This window comes from Neomonachus schauinslandi, chromosome 4 (genome assembly GCF_002201575.2).
Source record: "Neomonachus schauinslandi chromosome 4, ASM220157v2, whole genome shotgun sequence".
Classification (NCBI taxonomy): Eukaryota; Metazoa; Chordata; class Mammalia; order Carnivora; family Phocidae; genus Neomonachus; species Neomonachus schauinslandi.
Genome location: NC_058406.1, coordinates 69,633,896 through 69,650,077, shown reverse-complemented (window position 1 = coordinate 69,650,077; position 16,182 = coordinate 69,633,896). Strand labels below are relative to the sequence as shown.

The following is a 16,182-nucleotide window of genomic DNA, read 5'->3' as shown; positions in this document are numbered from 1 at the left end:
CCCCTCCCTCCCTCCCTCCGTTCCTCCCGGACAGAAAACCTTTATGCTAGCAAACCAAAGCATGACTTAATTGTTATATATGTAGCTTCATAGTCAGATATGACATACCACAGATGGGACTCTAAAAGCCAGAAGTACCCTTCTCCCTCCCCCATCACTCATTTTAGGAATAAGATTCTCTGTCCATTGCTGAACAGCCTAGCATGTGGACCGAGTACAGCCTCTGGTGCCAGGCTGCCTGGGTTCAAATCCTGGCTCTTTGATTTATCAGCTCTGTGGCTTTGAGCCTATTACCTCGCTTCTCTGTGCTTCAGCTTCCTCGGGTTTAAAAAGAGAGTAGCATTAGTATTTTATTAGGTAGTGTTCATAAGACTCCTAGGGCTGCCATGAAGATTAAATGGATAATTCACATAAAATTCTTAGAACAGTGCCTGGCATATATAATCATTGCTCAATGAAAAGTTTGTCAAGTGTTGATTGAATGAATTATTGTATGTAATTCAATGCAAATGGAAAATATACATGAATTACTGCATTGTGAAAAACAAGACATCAGTTTGGAGACTTTATTTAGAGTGTTTAGGTCCCCTGACTAATCTAAACCAGAATTTTGTTCTGGGCGGGGTGGGGGGGGAAGCTTTTATGATTTTAAAAAAATGATTTTAAAAACAGTTTTTAGGAAAGCATATTGGCAATTTACTTTTATCCTTTTTTGACATGTGTATGTGTGAAATAATATCATTCAGACAAAATTATAAACAACATATGTATAGTATAAAGAATAACACTTAAAAGAATAAAAAAAAAACTTTAAAAATGCCTATGTACCTGCCATCCAATGTAATAGAACATTTCCAATATATTCAGCATCGCCTATGTGGACCTGCCCCAGTGACCACCCTCTCTTATGGAGAAATAACCGTATCATAAATTTCATGTCAATCATCTTGCTTTTCCTTATGGTTTTTTACCACATATGGAGGTAATGTTAGGCATCAAATTGTTTAGATTCACCTGTTTTTAAAAAATAACACCACAATTAACACTGAGTTTGATTGTCAGTATATTTGGATTCATTTCCAGCATCTCCTTTTGTTCTTTCTTTGTCCCACTTTTCTATGTTTGACTTTTCTCCCCCTCCTTTTTTTATATTGAGATCTTGCTTTCCTTCCCTTTGGTTCCATCCTTCCCCTTCCATTGGTTTGGAAGTTATATACTCTATTAAATTTTGACATGCATATTTAACAAAGTGTGAAGCTAATCAATATTTTTCCCTCTTCCCCATTAACATAACTCAGTGTTGGGCACCACTTTCCATTACTTCTGACCCCTCACAACCAGCCACACAGTCGGAATTGTTATCTTTACTTTATAAATGAGGGAATGGGAGGGTGCTTGGGTGGCTCAGTCAGTCAGTTGAGCTTCTGACTTCGGCTCGGGTCCTGATCTCAGGGTCCTGGAATAGAGCCCCTTGTCAGGCTCCCTGCTCTACAGGGAATCTGCTTCTCCCTCTCCCTCTGCCCCTCCCCCCCCCACTCATGCTCATGCATTCTTTCTCTCTCTCTCAAATGAATAAATTAAAAAAATAATAATAATGAATGAGGGAATGGGGGCTCAGAAAAGTGCAGTGATTTGCCTCATTTTTGTAGCTCATAAAGTGAGGAGCTGGGCACACCTGTCTGACCCCGAGGCTCATGGCATTTTATGGCCTCGCACGGCTTTTTTATACTTCTTGACTTGACTTGCTTATTAGTGTATCTCTCAGAACAAAGATAAAGTGACAAGAGGAATACCATCCAGGACTAATTCTAACCAGTAAGAATAACTAGCTGGTGCTGTGATTTACAGACTTGCTTGTTTATTCTGTCTCCCCATTAGCACTTTAGCTCCTGGAGTGCATAGTCTTTGCCTCATTTACTGTCTAGTGTAGTAAGCTCACAAGGAATGTTTATTGAATGGATAAGCAAGGGCGTTTAGAAATGATAAGGACTTTGGGGGAAAGAAACCATATCACAGTATGGAGAATAGGTCACATACCATAGTAGCCGAGAGCACAGCCTATGGAGAAACACTGCCAACATTCAAAATTAGATGTCCCTTACAAGCTGTTTGATGGTGAGAAAGTTACTTAACTTTCCTTGCACCTCCCTTTCCTGGGGATGGTAACAATGCCTACCTCATAGTGTGGTTCTGTTCCTTAATAAAGGAAAGCATTTACACCAGTGCCTGGCTCACAGTAAGCATGGTATAAACATGAGCTCTCCCTGTTATCCAAGGTGATGGTGACAGAGTAGGGGAATGTTGAACTTACGCCTCATATTTTAGGAACAACATGTCGGAAAGCTTTAGTGGTAAGCTGAGTATGATCAGATATCTAGTGACTCAGAAGACACTACCCTTCATGTACAGTTGGTGCTAAAATCGTGCTAAATAAGTAAATCTGCTACAAGCACATCGCTATCTCATCATGAAACAGGAAGATTTATTTCTGACAACAACCGACAAGAACAAAAAACTTAATCCAAAGCAGAGAATTAAGCAGATGGCCTATGAATATGTCAAAAAGAATACTAGTGCTTGCTCAGCATCAACATGGATTTATAAAGAATAAAATTTGTGAGCAGGTGACTTAGTTAAGAGACTAGGAGAAAGCCATAGATGCAGTGTGTCTTCTTGTCAGGAAAGCATTTAGAACATCTGAGGTAGAGAACAGTGGAGCCTCGGGCTAAAGGTGTGAGGCCTTCCCACATATCCTCCTGGCGTTTGGTCTTGGTTTTCTCATCTGCTAAGCATGGATGATGACTACAGCAGCCTCCTAGTGTGCTTCAGAGAGCTGACGGAGATAAGGTGTGTGGAGTGCTTAGTAACTGGGAGGTAAATGTGAGCCCCTCATGACGAGCCCCGGGTAAGCAGAGAAGGAGTTGAAATAGAACACCATGAACAGTCAAGGGGGTGCCCAGCTGTTGGTCTCTAATGAGCCCAGGTCTCAAGTGCTCAGAGGAAGGGTGGAAGTTTGCTTTGCAGTTGTCAAAACAAACCCTTAAGGTCCTTTGAAGCCACTGACTGAACGCTGGACCAGAAGAAACCTCAGTAAGCAGCCTGCTTCCTTTTGTCTCCCCGCAGGGGCCTTCGTTGTGTGCTGGACCCCGGGCCTGGTAGTTCTGCTGCTCGACGGCCTGAACTGCACACAGTGTGGGGTGCAGCGCGTGAAAAGGTGGTTCCTGCTGCTGGCGCTGCTGAACTCCGTCATGAACCCCATCATCTACTCCTACAAGGACGAGGACATGTACAGCACCATGAAGAAGATGATCTGCTGTTTCTCTCAGAAGGACCCAGACAGACGTCCCTCCCGCATGCCCTCCACCATCCTCAGCAGGAGCGACACGGGCAGCCAGTATAAGGAAGACGGTATCAGCCAAGGCACGGTCTGCAACAAGAGCAGTTCCTAAGCTGTGGGTGTCCCCCTGCCCACCAGGGCCTCCTCTGGGAAAGGAGCTGTTAAGAATGGCTACCTGTCTCTAACAACGCCCACCTACAGTGTTATTTCAGGTCTAAATTAATCACTGGTGGATTTTTAAAAAAATTATTTTACATAGTTTCAAAGCATGGGCAGTAAAGAGGGGACACAATGCATTTGGAGAAAATGCACAGAAGAGGGAAGACAGCACAGTGGGACCCTCAGTGACATCCTTGGAACCGCTCGGAGCACCATTCTGGGCCCTGCTGCCATCTTGTAGCCATTCTTTGTGTTTTAAAAGGATGTTGTTGATAAAGGGCGTAGGCCAAGATAAATAATAATGTTACTTGAGCCACTTGATATAGCTGCTTGGGAAGCCTGTGTAGTTCTTTCTGCGTGCATTTAAAATTTTGAAAATGGCTTCAGCTATGATATTTCTTTCCTCAAAGAAACCGTGGCCAGTAGCTAGGTGTTCAATAGGAATCTCAGAATAACAAATCGGTAAGGGCTCTAGGTTTGACTTGATTTTTAAAACTAAAAGAACATTCTGAGGAAGAAGATTGAGTTAATAACAAAAAAAGGTAAATGTTAGAAACTTCCCTTGAAGCAGAAAGAAAGGCCTTGATGTGGTCGTCTAAGTGTGCATGGGATGTGTATACACACCTGTATGTTTATACATTTCTAGTTTGTATTTAAAGACCTCAAGGACAGTGATGGTGAAATAAATTCACTGGCCATCTAGACTGTTCAGTCTAGGACTATAGCTGTAGAAATGACCTGTTGTGCTCTAAAAGAAAAGAGAAAGAGGTGATTCATTTGCAAACAGACATACAGACATACAGCAGAGTAAAAGGTATGTTAAGTTGGCTGAATTCCTTTCACATAGGATCAAATATGAGCTTGACTTGAGTCCTTATTTTCAGTTACCTCCATACCACCGGTGGCTTGTCAGACTTAGTATGTGGAATAATTTTCACGTTTCATATTTTGCCCACAGAGACATATTTCTGGTACTTGTCTTACTTCTGGACTGAATTTTGATCTGAGTTCAATTTTAAAATTTTCTCCTTCAAAGAACTAAGTAAGCAACATAAAAGGCAAGTCATTTAAAAAAAAAGTGTCATACACATAGGCTACTGACCAAAGTTTTTTATGTAAAGCATTTAGAATATATTCTGATTTTAAAATAAGAATAACTTTAAGGCAGTTATTATAGTATTTATGTAGTTTGCAAAAGAAGTTTACATTTTTTTGCTATTGTGATATAACATTTATGTGCGAGAACTACTTGTAATAAAAGGATTTGAGAAGTCATGCTTTTTAGATATAATGGCCTAAAATAGAGAGTATTATGATTGGAAGGTGTAGATTTCACAAACTCCATGTAGTAAGTGGGTCTATCTGAAGCTTATATCAAAGCTACCGATAAAATAAAACAATTTGTTCTCTCTTGTTGAGGTGCATTATTGCTTTGTGTATTTTCTAAGTAAAAATATAGTCTGTAGTAACTATAACACACAGTTCTATTGCAGAAGAAAAATCAGATTTGCCATGAAGTACATACTCTCTTGATGTTTTATGTAAGCATTTTGAATCTACAGCTGGCCAAAGGGTGGAGGATTGAAATTGAATTCCAGTCCCTGAATAGCTACTAAGGGATCTTTAAAGGTTTTATTTTGAGGAAAGCACCATTTTCAGTACCCTGCAGCAGAATGTCATATTCAGAATAGTGTCTGGAGGGGATCCAAGTGTAGAAATTCATGATGGAAATATATGGCTTTTGTTTTTATATGCACACACATATCTCAGAGATGATGCAAGAGTAGAGAAGTTGTGTGTATTTGGAAATGACAAGTGGCAACCATCACAAGGTTCACCCAGGGCATGGCAAGCCATCTCTTGGAGAAAAAAATGAAGAAAGAACATTTTTCCTCAAATCCTAGGACCCCAAGCCTACCTGCAAGTCATTGAGAGGATGGTTCTAAAAATTCGATCTAGACCTTTTGAGAAACCAACCCTTGACTCAAAACATGGACTAACCCCTAGCCAAACAAGATTTAATTTTCTTAGATTTGTAGCACTGCCCAAGGTGTTCTCATATATCTGTGTTGGTGACGGAATTTGGTTCTTTGTGAGGACTGCCTGCTTGGAAAGAAAGAATTTTTGGAAATAAATTGAAGACTTTTGGTGAATTTTTTTTAAAGTGAGTGGTAGACTTTGGGCCATAATGTGATCTTGAGAAACACTAAGCACTGAAACAATTTTGGCCCCCATTTATCTAATTCCAAATACAAACAATACTAAACCATAGGATAAACGTAAGCCTCTAACAAAGCTCTCATTGCCCTCACAACTGGCCCTTTGATGCTTTTTATAAATACTAACAATCAAAATTTAGAAATTTCACTGCCCCCATTTTATTGAGCATGCTGAGCACATGCCCAGGCCATGGTTGGATGACCCAGGATCCAGGCTTGGCTGAAGTCAGCAACATCAGTATCAGGTGGCGGGCGGTGGGGGAGACATGGGAGCAAGTGATACAGCTCTGTTCAGCTGCTGATGCCACCCCACATACTACAGGGCGTGCCATGTCCTGGGTCTGCAGACTAATTTCATGAGGTTGGAAGTGTTTTGTGCTTATTAGCCCATTAGTCCTTTAATCATTCGGGGTGGGGGAGAAGAATGCACGCCCTCTTTTAATTGACTGAATAGCCATAATGAAGGTAAGCCTGTGAAGACACCCGTGAAGGTGACTTGGAGACAATCTTATTAGAACCTGGAGTAAAAATAACCAAAGTGTTATTCTACATGATGATCCATCTCACTGTGTACTAAAAAGAATTTAAAACTTGCAAGCACCGATTTGACTTCTGGGATACTTACCAGAGAATTCTATCCCCTTGGTGGACTACTAAATGTGATACTGAATTGGAAACCCCTAGGGCTCCTTCCAGTTTTACACATTGTCTTTCAGGCATAGGCATAGGGGTTAGAATCACCTAAAGATATGAAAAATTTTTAAAGTAAGGGAAGCTGCATTTTGTGTGAGTGATGCTCTCTTGAACACATCACTTAAAATACTCATAATTTAAGACCAGTTTTCACAGAAGAAGAATGTTAGGATGGGAGATGCTGTTGCTGTGGGGGTTGGGTTTTTTGGGGTCCTAATGCTGTATTTTATTTTTACAGCATTCTCTCCTGTGCTTTTTAGAGTGTGCTCCCTCCAAAATTAACAGATGGTAAACTATCAATGGTAATGATTAAGAGTTGGGAGTGTTTTATCATATATAACTTCTGAGCTAAAGGTTTATAGTGCAAATGACAGTACAATGGTCACCAAAATCATATGTGGAGGTTCCAACGGACATCAGTAAGAATGTGGGTCACATTGTGCTAGGGATACAATGAAGTACCTTTGCATGCCAATCCACAAACACGGTTTGTAATTCATTGGGTCAACCAGTCTTGGAATGCACAGTGCTTGCCAGCTTTTTAGAGAGTTGCAGTTTTGTACAGCAAAACTTTATGAATTTTTTCTATATCAGCAACTTCAAGTTTGAACAATTCAAATTTCCATAAACCATCTGTGTTGTATTTGTTACTGAGATTAGAGCTTGCACATTCTATATTAGTCATATGGTTATATTGAAAAAGTGGGGAGGAGGGAGGCTGCCTGTCACAAGCCCAGGTTACATGTTTGTACATATTAGAAAATGCTAGCCCTTCCTCAAGACACTCAGCTTGCATCTATTGGAAAATCATCTGGTATGCTAATTTTGTTAGGACTTTACTACTACATATTGGAAAATTATACTAATATATCTGCCTGTCCACAGTATGACTGGCATACTTAAGAGTTGTTCAGCTCACCACTCACACAAATGTCCATGACAACCATCTTAAAGGAATCAGTAAATTGAAATTCAGAATACCGGGGTTCCAATTTTTGTTCTGCCCTAAACTGTCAATGAAACTCTAGATATGATTGCTGGCTTACTAAATGAGGGGCTTAAATGATCTATAAAGACCTTTTTAGCTCCAAAATTCTGTGATTCCATACATCACCTCCCACGTACGAATCATGGAAAGAACCCTACCCTAAGTCTTTGGATTCTTTGGATTTCTCTCCTTGTGTGAGGATTTCAGAGAAGGAACTCAGTTTTCGCTTATTAAAATGGTTCTCAAGCTTGGGGAACCTGGGTGTCTGCCTTCAGCTCAGCATGATCTTGGGGTCCTGGGACTGAGCCCCGTGTTAGGCTCCCTGCTTATCCCTCTCCCTCTGCCTCTAACCCCATTTGTGCTCTCTCTCAAATAAGATCTTGAAAAAAAAAATGGTTCTCAAGCTTTAGTGTACGCTAGAATCACCTAGGGAGACCATCTAAAATCTATGCAGGGCGCCTGGGTGGCCCAGTCTGTTAAGCGTCTGACTCTTGATTTTAACTCAGATTGTGATCTCAGGGTCATGGGATAGAGTCCAACATCTGGCTCCCTGCTCAATGCGGAGTCAGTCGGCTTGAGATTCTTTCTCTCCCTTTCCCTCTGCTTCCCCCATCATGCACGTGCTCTATCTCTCTCAAAAAAATAAATATTTTTAAAAAAATAAAATCTATGAGATTAAGGTACGTGTGAAATGTGTAGTTATAAATCCATCATCAATACAGGGGAAAGGATTTCTGGAATAAAATTGAATTGCTCGTCAAAATGGAGAACCTAAGAGACCTGACAGCCTGCTTATGTGTGCTAAAGTGAACTTAAATGTGAAATGTGTGAACTGCTATTTACTCCAAGGCAAATAGAAACCCACATACTTATTTTTACATTTAACCCAAATCTTTGAACATTCTCTACGTGCTAGGGAACAAATAAAAAGTCCTGCCCTTAGGGGTGCCTGGGTAGCTCAGGTGGTTGAGCATCCTACTCTTGGTTTCAGATCATGTCATGATCTCAGGGTTGTAAGATCGAGCCCTGTGTTGGGCTCCACACTCAGCACAGGGTCTGCTTGAGATTCTCTCTCCCTCTCCCTCCCCCTCTGCCCCTCCACCCCCTGCTCGTGTGCACTCTCTTTCATACTGAATAAATAAAATCTTTTTTTTTAAAGTCCTGCCCTTAAAAGAATTAACAAAATCATAAATCAAACATATATACAAATAATCTAAGGGAAATATAGTGAAAGGGAGCTGAAGATACTAAAGAGGGACATGAATGGATGTAGCCATCCTCAAGGTATCACTTTGGAACATTGGTGACATTGGTGTTATATTTTTTAGATCTGGCCTCTGTGTATAATTCTTGATACAGAATTACCCAAGACCAGGTAGAAGAAAAAGAAATCACATAAAGGGGCTACTTTTCGGGTTAAAATGAGTTTACAATTTATGGCTTAGGGATCTGTTACTGGTAATCTAAATTAGACTTGTGTTTCTCTTAGGTGAATGCCTAATCACAGGTTTATATAAAGTGGGAGATGGGACACCTCAACCAGGCTTCAGTTAGGAAAACAGAAACCATTCTGGGTACTTGAAGCAGGAAGGTATTTTAAATAGGCAATTAGGCACTTACAAAACAGTTGGAAAGGCTAGAAGAGCAAAGGGAAGGGAAGCCCATAATTGGCTCTCAGGTTTGCAGCTAACTTTTTGGGATATATTGCCATACTGCTCAGGAACTTTTGGAAACTGCCTCCTGAGGCAGGTAATTTGTGAAAGGACACCCAGAGGCCACCAGAAAATCTCACATCTGCTGCTAGAGGAAGAATATGGCTTCGGCTTCCCTTCTGCCTTCCTCATCTCTCATAACTGTCTGGCACTGGCAGCATCTAGATTGGGGTATTTGCTGACTTTGTGTGCTGGGAAATATGGTTCCCAGGCTTCCAATCTTTCAGATTTAGGGGAGATAGAAAAGATCAACATTACAGCTGACTGCAAATAGCCAATCCAGCACAAGGAGAAAGGAAAAAGGAAGGGAAGGGGGACTTCTTGGCTTTTGAGAATTTCCCCTTTCTGAAATATGTGTCCTTTAGTTCGTCTTGACTGAAAGTAGAGGACACAGTTAGTTCTGGAATAAGGGGTGAAAGTTCTCTAAAAAAATAAAGTGTTGGTACATATAATTTAGGGGTTCCACATTTTAGCATATGGATCTTCTGAAGGCTGAATGGGAATAAGACAAAAAAGAACATAAAAGCAGAGTTCACTTATTATTGGCTATTCATTATCCAAGCCTGTGATATCAAAGTTAAGATTAGAACATGAGAAATAAAATATTTGGGGCTCCTGGGTGGCTCAGTTGGTTAAGCGACTGCCTTCGGCTCAGGTCATGATCCTTGAGTCCCGGGATCGGGTCCCGCATCAGGCTCCCTGCTCGGCAGGGAGTCTGCTTCTCCCTCTGACCCTCCTCCCTCTCATGCTCTCTGTCTCTCATTCTCTCTGTCTCAAATAAATAAATAAAATCTTTAAAAAAAAGAGAGAGAAATAAAATATTTGTGTCACAGTTGATATACAACCATGACAAATACAGCTCCATTCAATCTTTCCTTCAGGTTCAAATAGTGAGTAGAAGGGGATCTTTTTTTTTTTTTAAGGAGTGAGCCGAGGTAGGTGTAAAACTCAGATTTGCCAAGTCATTTAAAAGTCAGAACTCAGTGTTTCGAAGTCTTAAAAGATGTAATGAATCAACCCCTTCCTGAGTAGACCAGTCATAGATCTAAGCTTCAGAGTTTGTGGTTTGCTTGGGGGAAAGTAACACTAAAGGTTCTTCTTTTGACAGAAATTAGGACCTGATAAATGCATCTTTGTGAGGAAGTTGTAATGTTGGGATTATCTTGAATTTACAAATGGGGAAACTGAAGACCACAAGATTGAATGAGTATGTAAGGTACACAGTGACTAAATCAAGGATCAAACTTAGCTATTTAAAGTTCTTTAGATTTTCTTCTCTATTCAGAAAACAGTCCCTAATAGCTGTATATGACTTCAGATTTCAAAAAGCCAATGTTAATTAATAATAGGTTAGCCATTTTAGGGATTAAGAATGCTTATGCTCTTTGAGCAATACAACTTCTGAGAATGGTTTTAAACTAGGAAAAGGCTTTGTACACAAAGGTGGTCAAAACAACATTTCTAACACTGGAAACTTCTAAACAATGTAATTATTCAAGCACCGTGATAAACAAATGTAAAGCATTGTAGTCAAGCACATGGACTCTGGAATCCTATTGCCTAGGTATCTCAGCTTTTTCACTTGCTAGCTACATGACTCTGGGCTAGTTCCTCTTTGGGCAACTCCACCTATGATGGGCTGGTTATGGAGATTAAATAATGTCAAGCATTTAACACAGTTTTGGGGCACTCTGTATGTGTATTTATTGTTACGGATGGAATACTGTTCAGCAATTTTAAATTAAGGGCATGGTTAATCTAATAATATTGAAAAACATGTACGATGGAGGATTTGCTGACGGATTTGATATGGTAATGAGAGATGTTTCTTAAAGAGACTTTTAGGGTTTGGGTTTGAACTACTACAAAAGCAGAATTTTTCTCTTTCTTTCTTTCTTCTTTCTTTCCTCTTTCTCTCTTTTTCTCTCCCTCTTTCCTTTCTTTCTTTTTTTTAACAGCTTTACTGAACGTTGAGAACTGAGCTCCCCTTCCCCCCGTGGTGCGGGCGGTGTGGGCCTCAGAGTCTGGGCATCCGGGCATCCGGCGGGCAGACCGCGGGTCCGGGGTCAGAGGCCAGAGCACGCGCACGCGCGGTGGGGCCCCGGAGCAGCAACGCGTGTGGGGGTCTGGCTTTCACCTTCCCGCACCGACGTGGGTAGTGAGCTGAGGTCATTGGCGGTTCTGCGTGGCGAGTCTCACTTGGGTCCACGGACAAAGCCACAGGTGGCCAAAGCCAATGCTGAGCTCCCAGCCACCACCCGCGAAACCGTGCGCGGGGGGCCTGGGGCACGAGGAGCGGACCTACCTACAGCCTCCAAAAGTAGAATTTCTTCTCTCTGAAATGGAGAAGTCGGTAAGAGCAGATGATTTGGGAGTGGGTGAGAATCAGGAATTCAGTTGTAGTGTGACATTTGATGTTGCAGAGACAAAACCAGGTGGAGATGTCGGGAAGGCAACTGGATAAAAAAATCTGTGTCCAGGCTGGAGAGGTTAATCTGGGAGTCACAGTATTTGAATGGCATTTAAAGCCATGGGGTTGGACTAAATCACATGGACAGTGAGTGTAGATAGAGGTAATAAAAGGTCTGAGAACTGACTCCTGGGCATTTGCAATGTTTGAGGTCGGAGAAGAGTCTGTTAAGAAGACAGAAGGGGCAGCCAGTGATGTAGGAAGAGAACCGAGAGGCAGTGAAGACCCAGAGTGATCAGCTGTGTAAAATGCTGCAATGGGAGGCTTGAGAATTGACTGCTGAGTTGGCCTTGGAGGTTTTGGTGGCCTTGACAAAGCTGTTTCAGTGCAGTGGTGGGGATGAAGGCCTGACTGCAGGGGCTTCAAGGGACACTGGGAGGAAAGGACTGGAGATAAGTGAGAACTAGCTCATTTTAAATTGTTTTCTTTTCCTAAAAAGGGACCCGCAAGGTGGGGTAGTAGTTGGAGGGGCACGTACAGTAATGGGGGGCTTATTTTAAGACGGGAATTATTACAGCATGTAGTCACTGGTGGGAATGGTCCGGTAGAGAGGGAGTAAGTGATGATTCAGGAGAGTTGTGGTGATGATTGCTGGAAGGAATGAGCTCCAGGGTCTAAGTGGGGGATCTGGTCTGTCATAGCAACAGGGACATTCCATTCACAGTCAGAGGAGAGAAAGTAGGGTATACATGCAGGGAGTTGGGAGATGTGCCGATGCGGTGTGTTCAGGGTTTTCCTCCTGTCTTATCGGTGAGTGCTGTGGGCCGTTAGTAGAGTGTAATGATAAGGCAGGAGGACTTGAAGGGTTGAAGGGGAGAAGAGGAAGTGAGAAGTCACGTCCAGGAGAGTGGGACAGTGGGTGGACGAGGGAACTCAGTAGGGTTGCCACACCAAGGCCCACCTAGTGAGGCTAGTGGGCACAGATGTAAGACCATTCAGAAAGTCCATGTGTTTCCCTTCAGCCTGTCTAGCTGCTTGGCTGCAGTCATGGTATAGACAGAGCACGGAATTGTCTGTCAAGTCATGTCTGGGCTCTGTCCCAACCAATTAAAGCAGAATCTCTGGGGCTTGGGCCCAACCCTGGTGTATATCTGAAGTGCTCGCCGTGTGCAACCAGGCTTGCTTGGATTAAAGCAAGAAGGTTAAGGGAAGGTTCACAGAAGAGCCTGAGATCCAGGACATCCTGCTGTGAAAAATTCAGTGTCTGTTTAATTACCTAAGTGTAGACTGGAAATTTAACTGAGAAAAGGAACCCAAGAGGGGAAACTAACCTTGAGTGAGTGCCTACTAGGGTTAGAAATTGTGCTGTGCACCTCACACGTTTAGTCTTGCATACGATAAGAATTAGGTAAGAATCTTGGAGATAAGAATTTTTAACCTCTCCTTTAGAGTAAAGAACCTGAAACTCAGGTGATATGAGTGGCCTTCAGCAACCCTGCTAATAAGTAGTAAAGCCAGGATTTGGCTGTGGACCAATTTGCTCTAAAGTTTTTGCTCAGGATTCCGTGAAAGATAGGAGACTAAAGCCGTGTGTTCAAGGAGGAAGTGGGTTTTGATTTTGGATGTGTAAGAGGGCTTCTCAGCTGGAGGAATACTCAGAAAAAAGGCCTGGAGGCAAGAAAGAACATGATGAATACAGGGATTATTCAGGGAGAAGGACGCCTCCTGTGGCCAGGTGGGTTGAAGTAAGTAAAAGAACAAATGATGCAACCGCAGCAAATAAAGGAGTTGGGGGAGCGTCTGTCCTCAGTGGCCAGATAGCTGGACAGCCTGCCAATGTACTGGGGGCCCAAGGAACCTGCACTGCAGAACTGCTAAGCAAATGTTCCCTGCATTGTTTGTACAATTCATTATTTTTAAAAAATGATAGGTGTTGGGCCCATTGAGATAAAAGGTGGCCTCTGAGTATAATCTCATTATCATCTGTCACCATGGCTGGGGAGCTTTATGTGTCCGCAGAATCTCAGAATCTCTATTTCTCTAGCTTTAATCTCAGGGTCGATATCCCAACACAGCACTGCTCATAATAAATAGCTAGTAGTAAATGATAAAGTAGGCTACTGTGTTTTATTTTATTTGGCTTTCAAGCCAATCAATTTTATAGCTGTCTGTTTGAGTGCTGAAAAAAAATTCTGGAGACAGCAAAGAATCCTATGAAAAACTAGAACACGCTGACAAAATGAATCTTAATCTCCCCGGCTTCTCCCATGGAAAGAGGCCCAAGGTAGACTGTTGATTATGCATCTAATAAGGCGGCTGTTCACGGAAATGATCCTTTTGATTGGTTTGCAGAATAACTCTATTTTATGCCCCTTTGGCCGGTGATACAGCTTCTCATATGCACTTGTGTGGTATACTCAGTGACGACATTGGTTTGCTTGCTTTCTGTCAGCGATGTTTTTTTTACTTTGAGAATATAGAAAATCATAGTTCCTGAAATGATAGCAAAAGAGAGAGAGGGAGAGAGATGAAAAATAGAATAGCATCTGTCCTCAACAGTACAGCTGATTAAAAAGCTGAATCTACTCTCTTTCTGCCCACTATTCTTTTTGGAAATATATGTGGTTCAAATAAGGTGGAAGGTGTCTTCCCTGCCCTGGGGTAGAAAGTCTACACTTTTGAGTTTTTTTACATTACAGGGGGAAAAAAAGAAATATAAATGATCCAATCAAAAACTATGCCATAAATTCAACAAAAAAGTCAACTTCTAAGTATAAATGCTATGCTTGCCTATGTTTCAAGTTTCCGACCAAGAAAGTCTATTTGGTTCAAGTCATTCATCAGTGCAGCAGACACTATTCATTCATTCCCTGAGCAAACTTTATATTATAGAGTATCTCCCATGAGCCAGACAGTGTTCTGGGTATTGAGAAAAATGCCAGGGGAAGTAAGATAGACCCTGAGTTCAAAAACAGCTTACACTAGTGACTAAGGCTCTTCCAGTAGATATTCATGGGACAAGAAAGGGACTAATACTCAGAGGTTGCCCCCACTGTCCAAAACGTATGGCCAGAGTTATGACTATTCAGAGTGCCATTTGGATTGCCTTTGTACAGCTTGCTGGGTTGGTATAAAATTCACTGTTGCTATGGCATCAACAGGAAGCTTCCTGAGAACCAGTGACTGTAAGGGCATTTGCATGTGGTGTGTATATTTTATGTAGATTATGTGAATGAGTTATAGGCATACTTTTAAAAAATTATCATTGCTATCCTGAGGTGTATTTCATGATTTTTATTTCCTTTATTATTTTTTAATTATGAAAATCCATTTATATCCTTTATGGAAGTCTATGCAGAAAAGCAAAAGATGTTTTGCCAGAGAGGAAGAGTCAGGGGAAACTGGGAGGGCTACAGGAGATGTAACCCGAAGGGGCTCACTGTCATGACATAGAGGACATCCCCAGAGTTAAGTGCAGACTCTGGTGCCATGGAGGATGACACAGCTGCTTGGTTTCCAAGGAACACATTCTCTTCATTGTGCCTTCTCGGTCTCTTTTGCTGGTTTCACTTTTCTCCCTGGTGTCTTAATCCTGGTGGGGGCCACCACTGGTCCCGCTCTCTTTTCCTTCTACCTTCACAAAGGTAGAAGGAAACAAACAATAGTTTGTTCAAAGTCTTGTGTTCACTCTTGGTGATATCATCAGGTCACTCAACGCTGAATACCGTCTATATGCTGCCAACTCCCAAATGTATATCTATACCCAGGACCTCTCTCTTTCTGTCTCTTTCAAACTCTAAACTCGTGTAGAAAATTCCCCTTCAATGTCTAGTCGTCATTTCCTCTCACCCAAAACTTGCTCTACTCACAGCCCTCCCCATCTCAGTTGATGGCAATACAGTCCTTCAGGTTGCTCAGGTCAAAAATCTTAGCATCTTCCTTCACCTCTCTTTTCCTCACTCCCCACATCCTATGTATCAACAAATAGTGCTTTTCAGCATAAAAGCAAAATCTGACCACTTCTCACCACCTCCAGTATTGTGTTCTGGTATGAGCTACTTTCGTCTCTTGTCTGGATTCCTACATACCCTCTGATTGGTCTCCCTGTTTCTACCCTTCCCTCCTACTATCTAGTCACACTGTAGCCAGAGTGCTCCTTTTAAAATAGAAGCCAAATCATGTCATCCCTCTGCTCTTGGCCTTGTGATGGCCTCCTATCTTATTAAAGTGATGCCAGTGACCTTCATTATCTAGTCCTGTCATCTCTCTCCCTTTTTCCCTTCTACTCTTCCCCTCTCTCACAGCACTCTAGTTACACTGTTGTATTGTTTGTCCTTGAACGTGTCAGAGATGATCCCACCTCAAGGTCTTTGCACCGTTGCTTCCTCTGCCTGAAGTGCTGTCTCCCATATAACTGCATATAACTGCATATGGCTTACTCCCTCACCTCCTTCAACTCTTTACTCCAGTGTTTCCTACTCCATGAGATCCGCCCTGACCATCCTATCTAGATTTCAACCTGACCCACTCCTGGCACTGCCCTGCCCCCTTCCCCTGCTCCATTCTTTCTATAGTACTTTTCACTTTCTATAAGGCTCCCCCCACTAGAACTTAAGCTCCGTGAAACAGGGATCGTTGCCTGTTTTGTTCAGTCATCATCTCAA

At 42.0% G+C, this 16,182-nt stretch overlaps 1 protein-coding gene and 1 non-coding gene across 2 annotated transcripts in view; one reads left to right on the top strand and one right to left on the bottom strand.

Moving 5' to 3' along the window:
• The window catches only part of LPAR3 (lysophosphatidic acid receptor 3), a 55,949-nt gene extending 51,051 nt beyond the window's left edge, over positions 1-4,898 (top strand). Inside the window, exon 2 of the mRNA XM_021690109.1 lies at positions 3,124-4,898. Within this exon, the coding sequence (XP_021545784.1) occupies positions 3,124-3,449 (326 nt within the window). The 3' untranslated portion in view covers positions 3,450-4,898. The remainder of the gene's footprint in view (positions 1-3,123) is intronic.
• A 6,324-nt stretch (positions 4,899-11,222) lies between these two features.
• On the bottom strand, positions 11,223-11,346 carry LOC123324791. The gene has a single exon (XR_006540056.1). It is a non-coding gene; the product is annotated as a small nucleolar RNA ACA64 (small nucleolar RNA).
• Between the last annotated feature and the right edge of the window lie 4,836 nt (positions 11,347-16,182).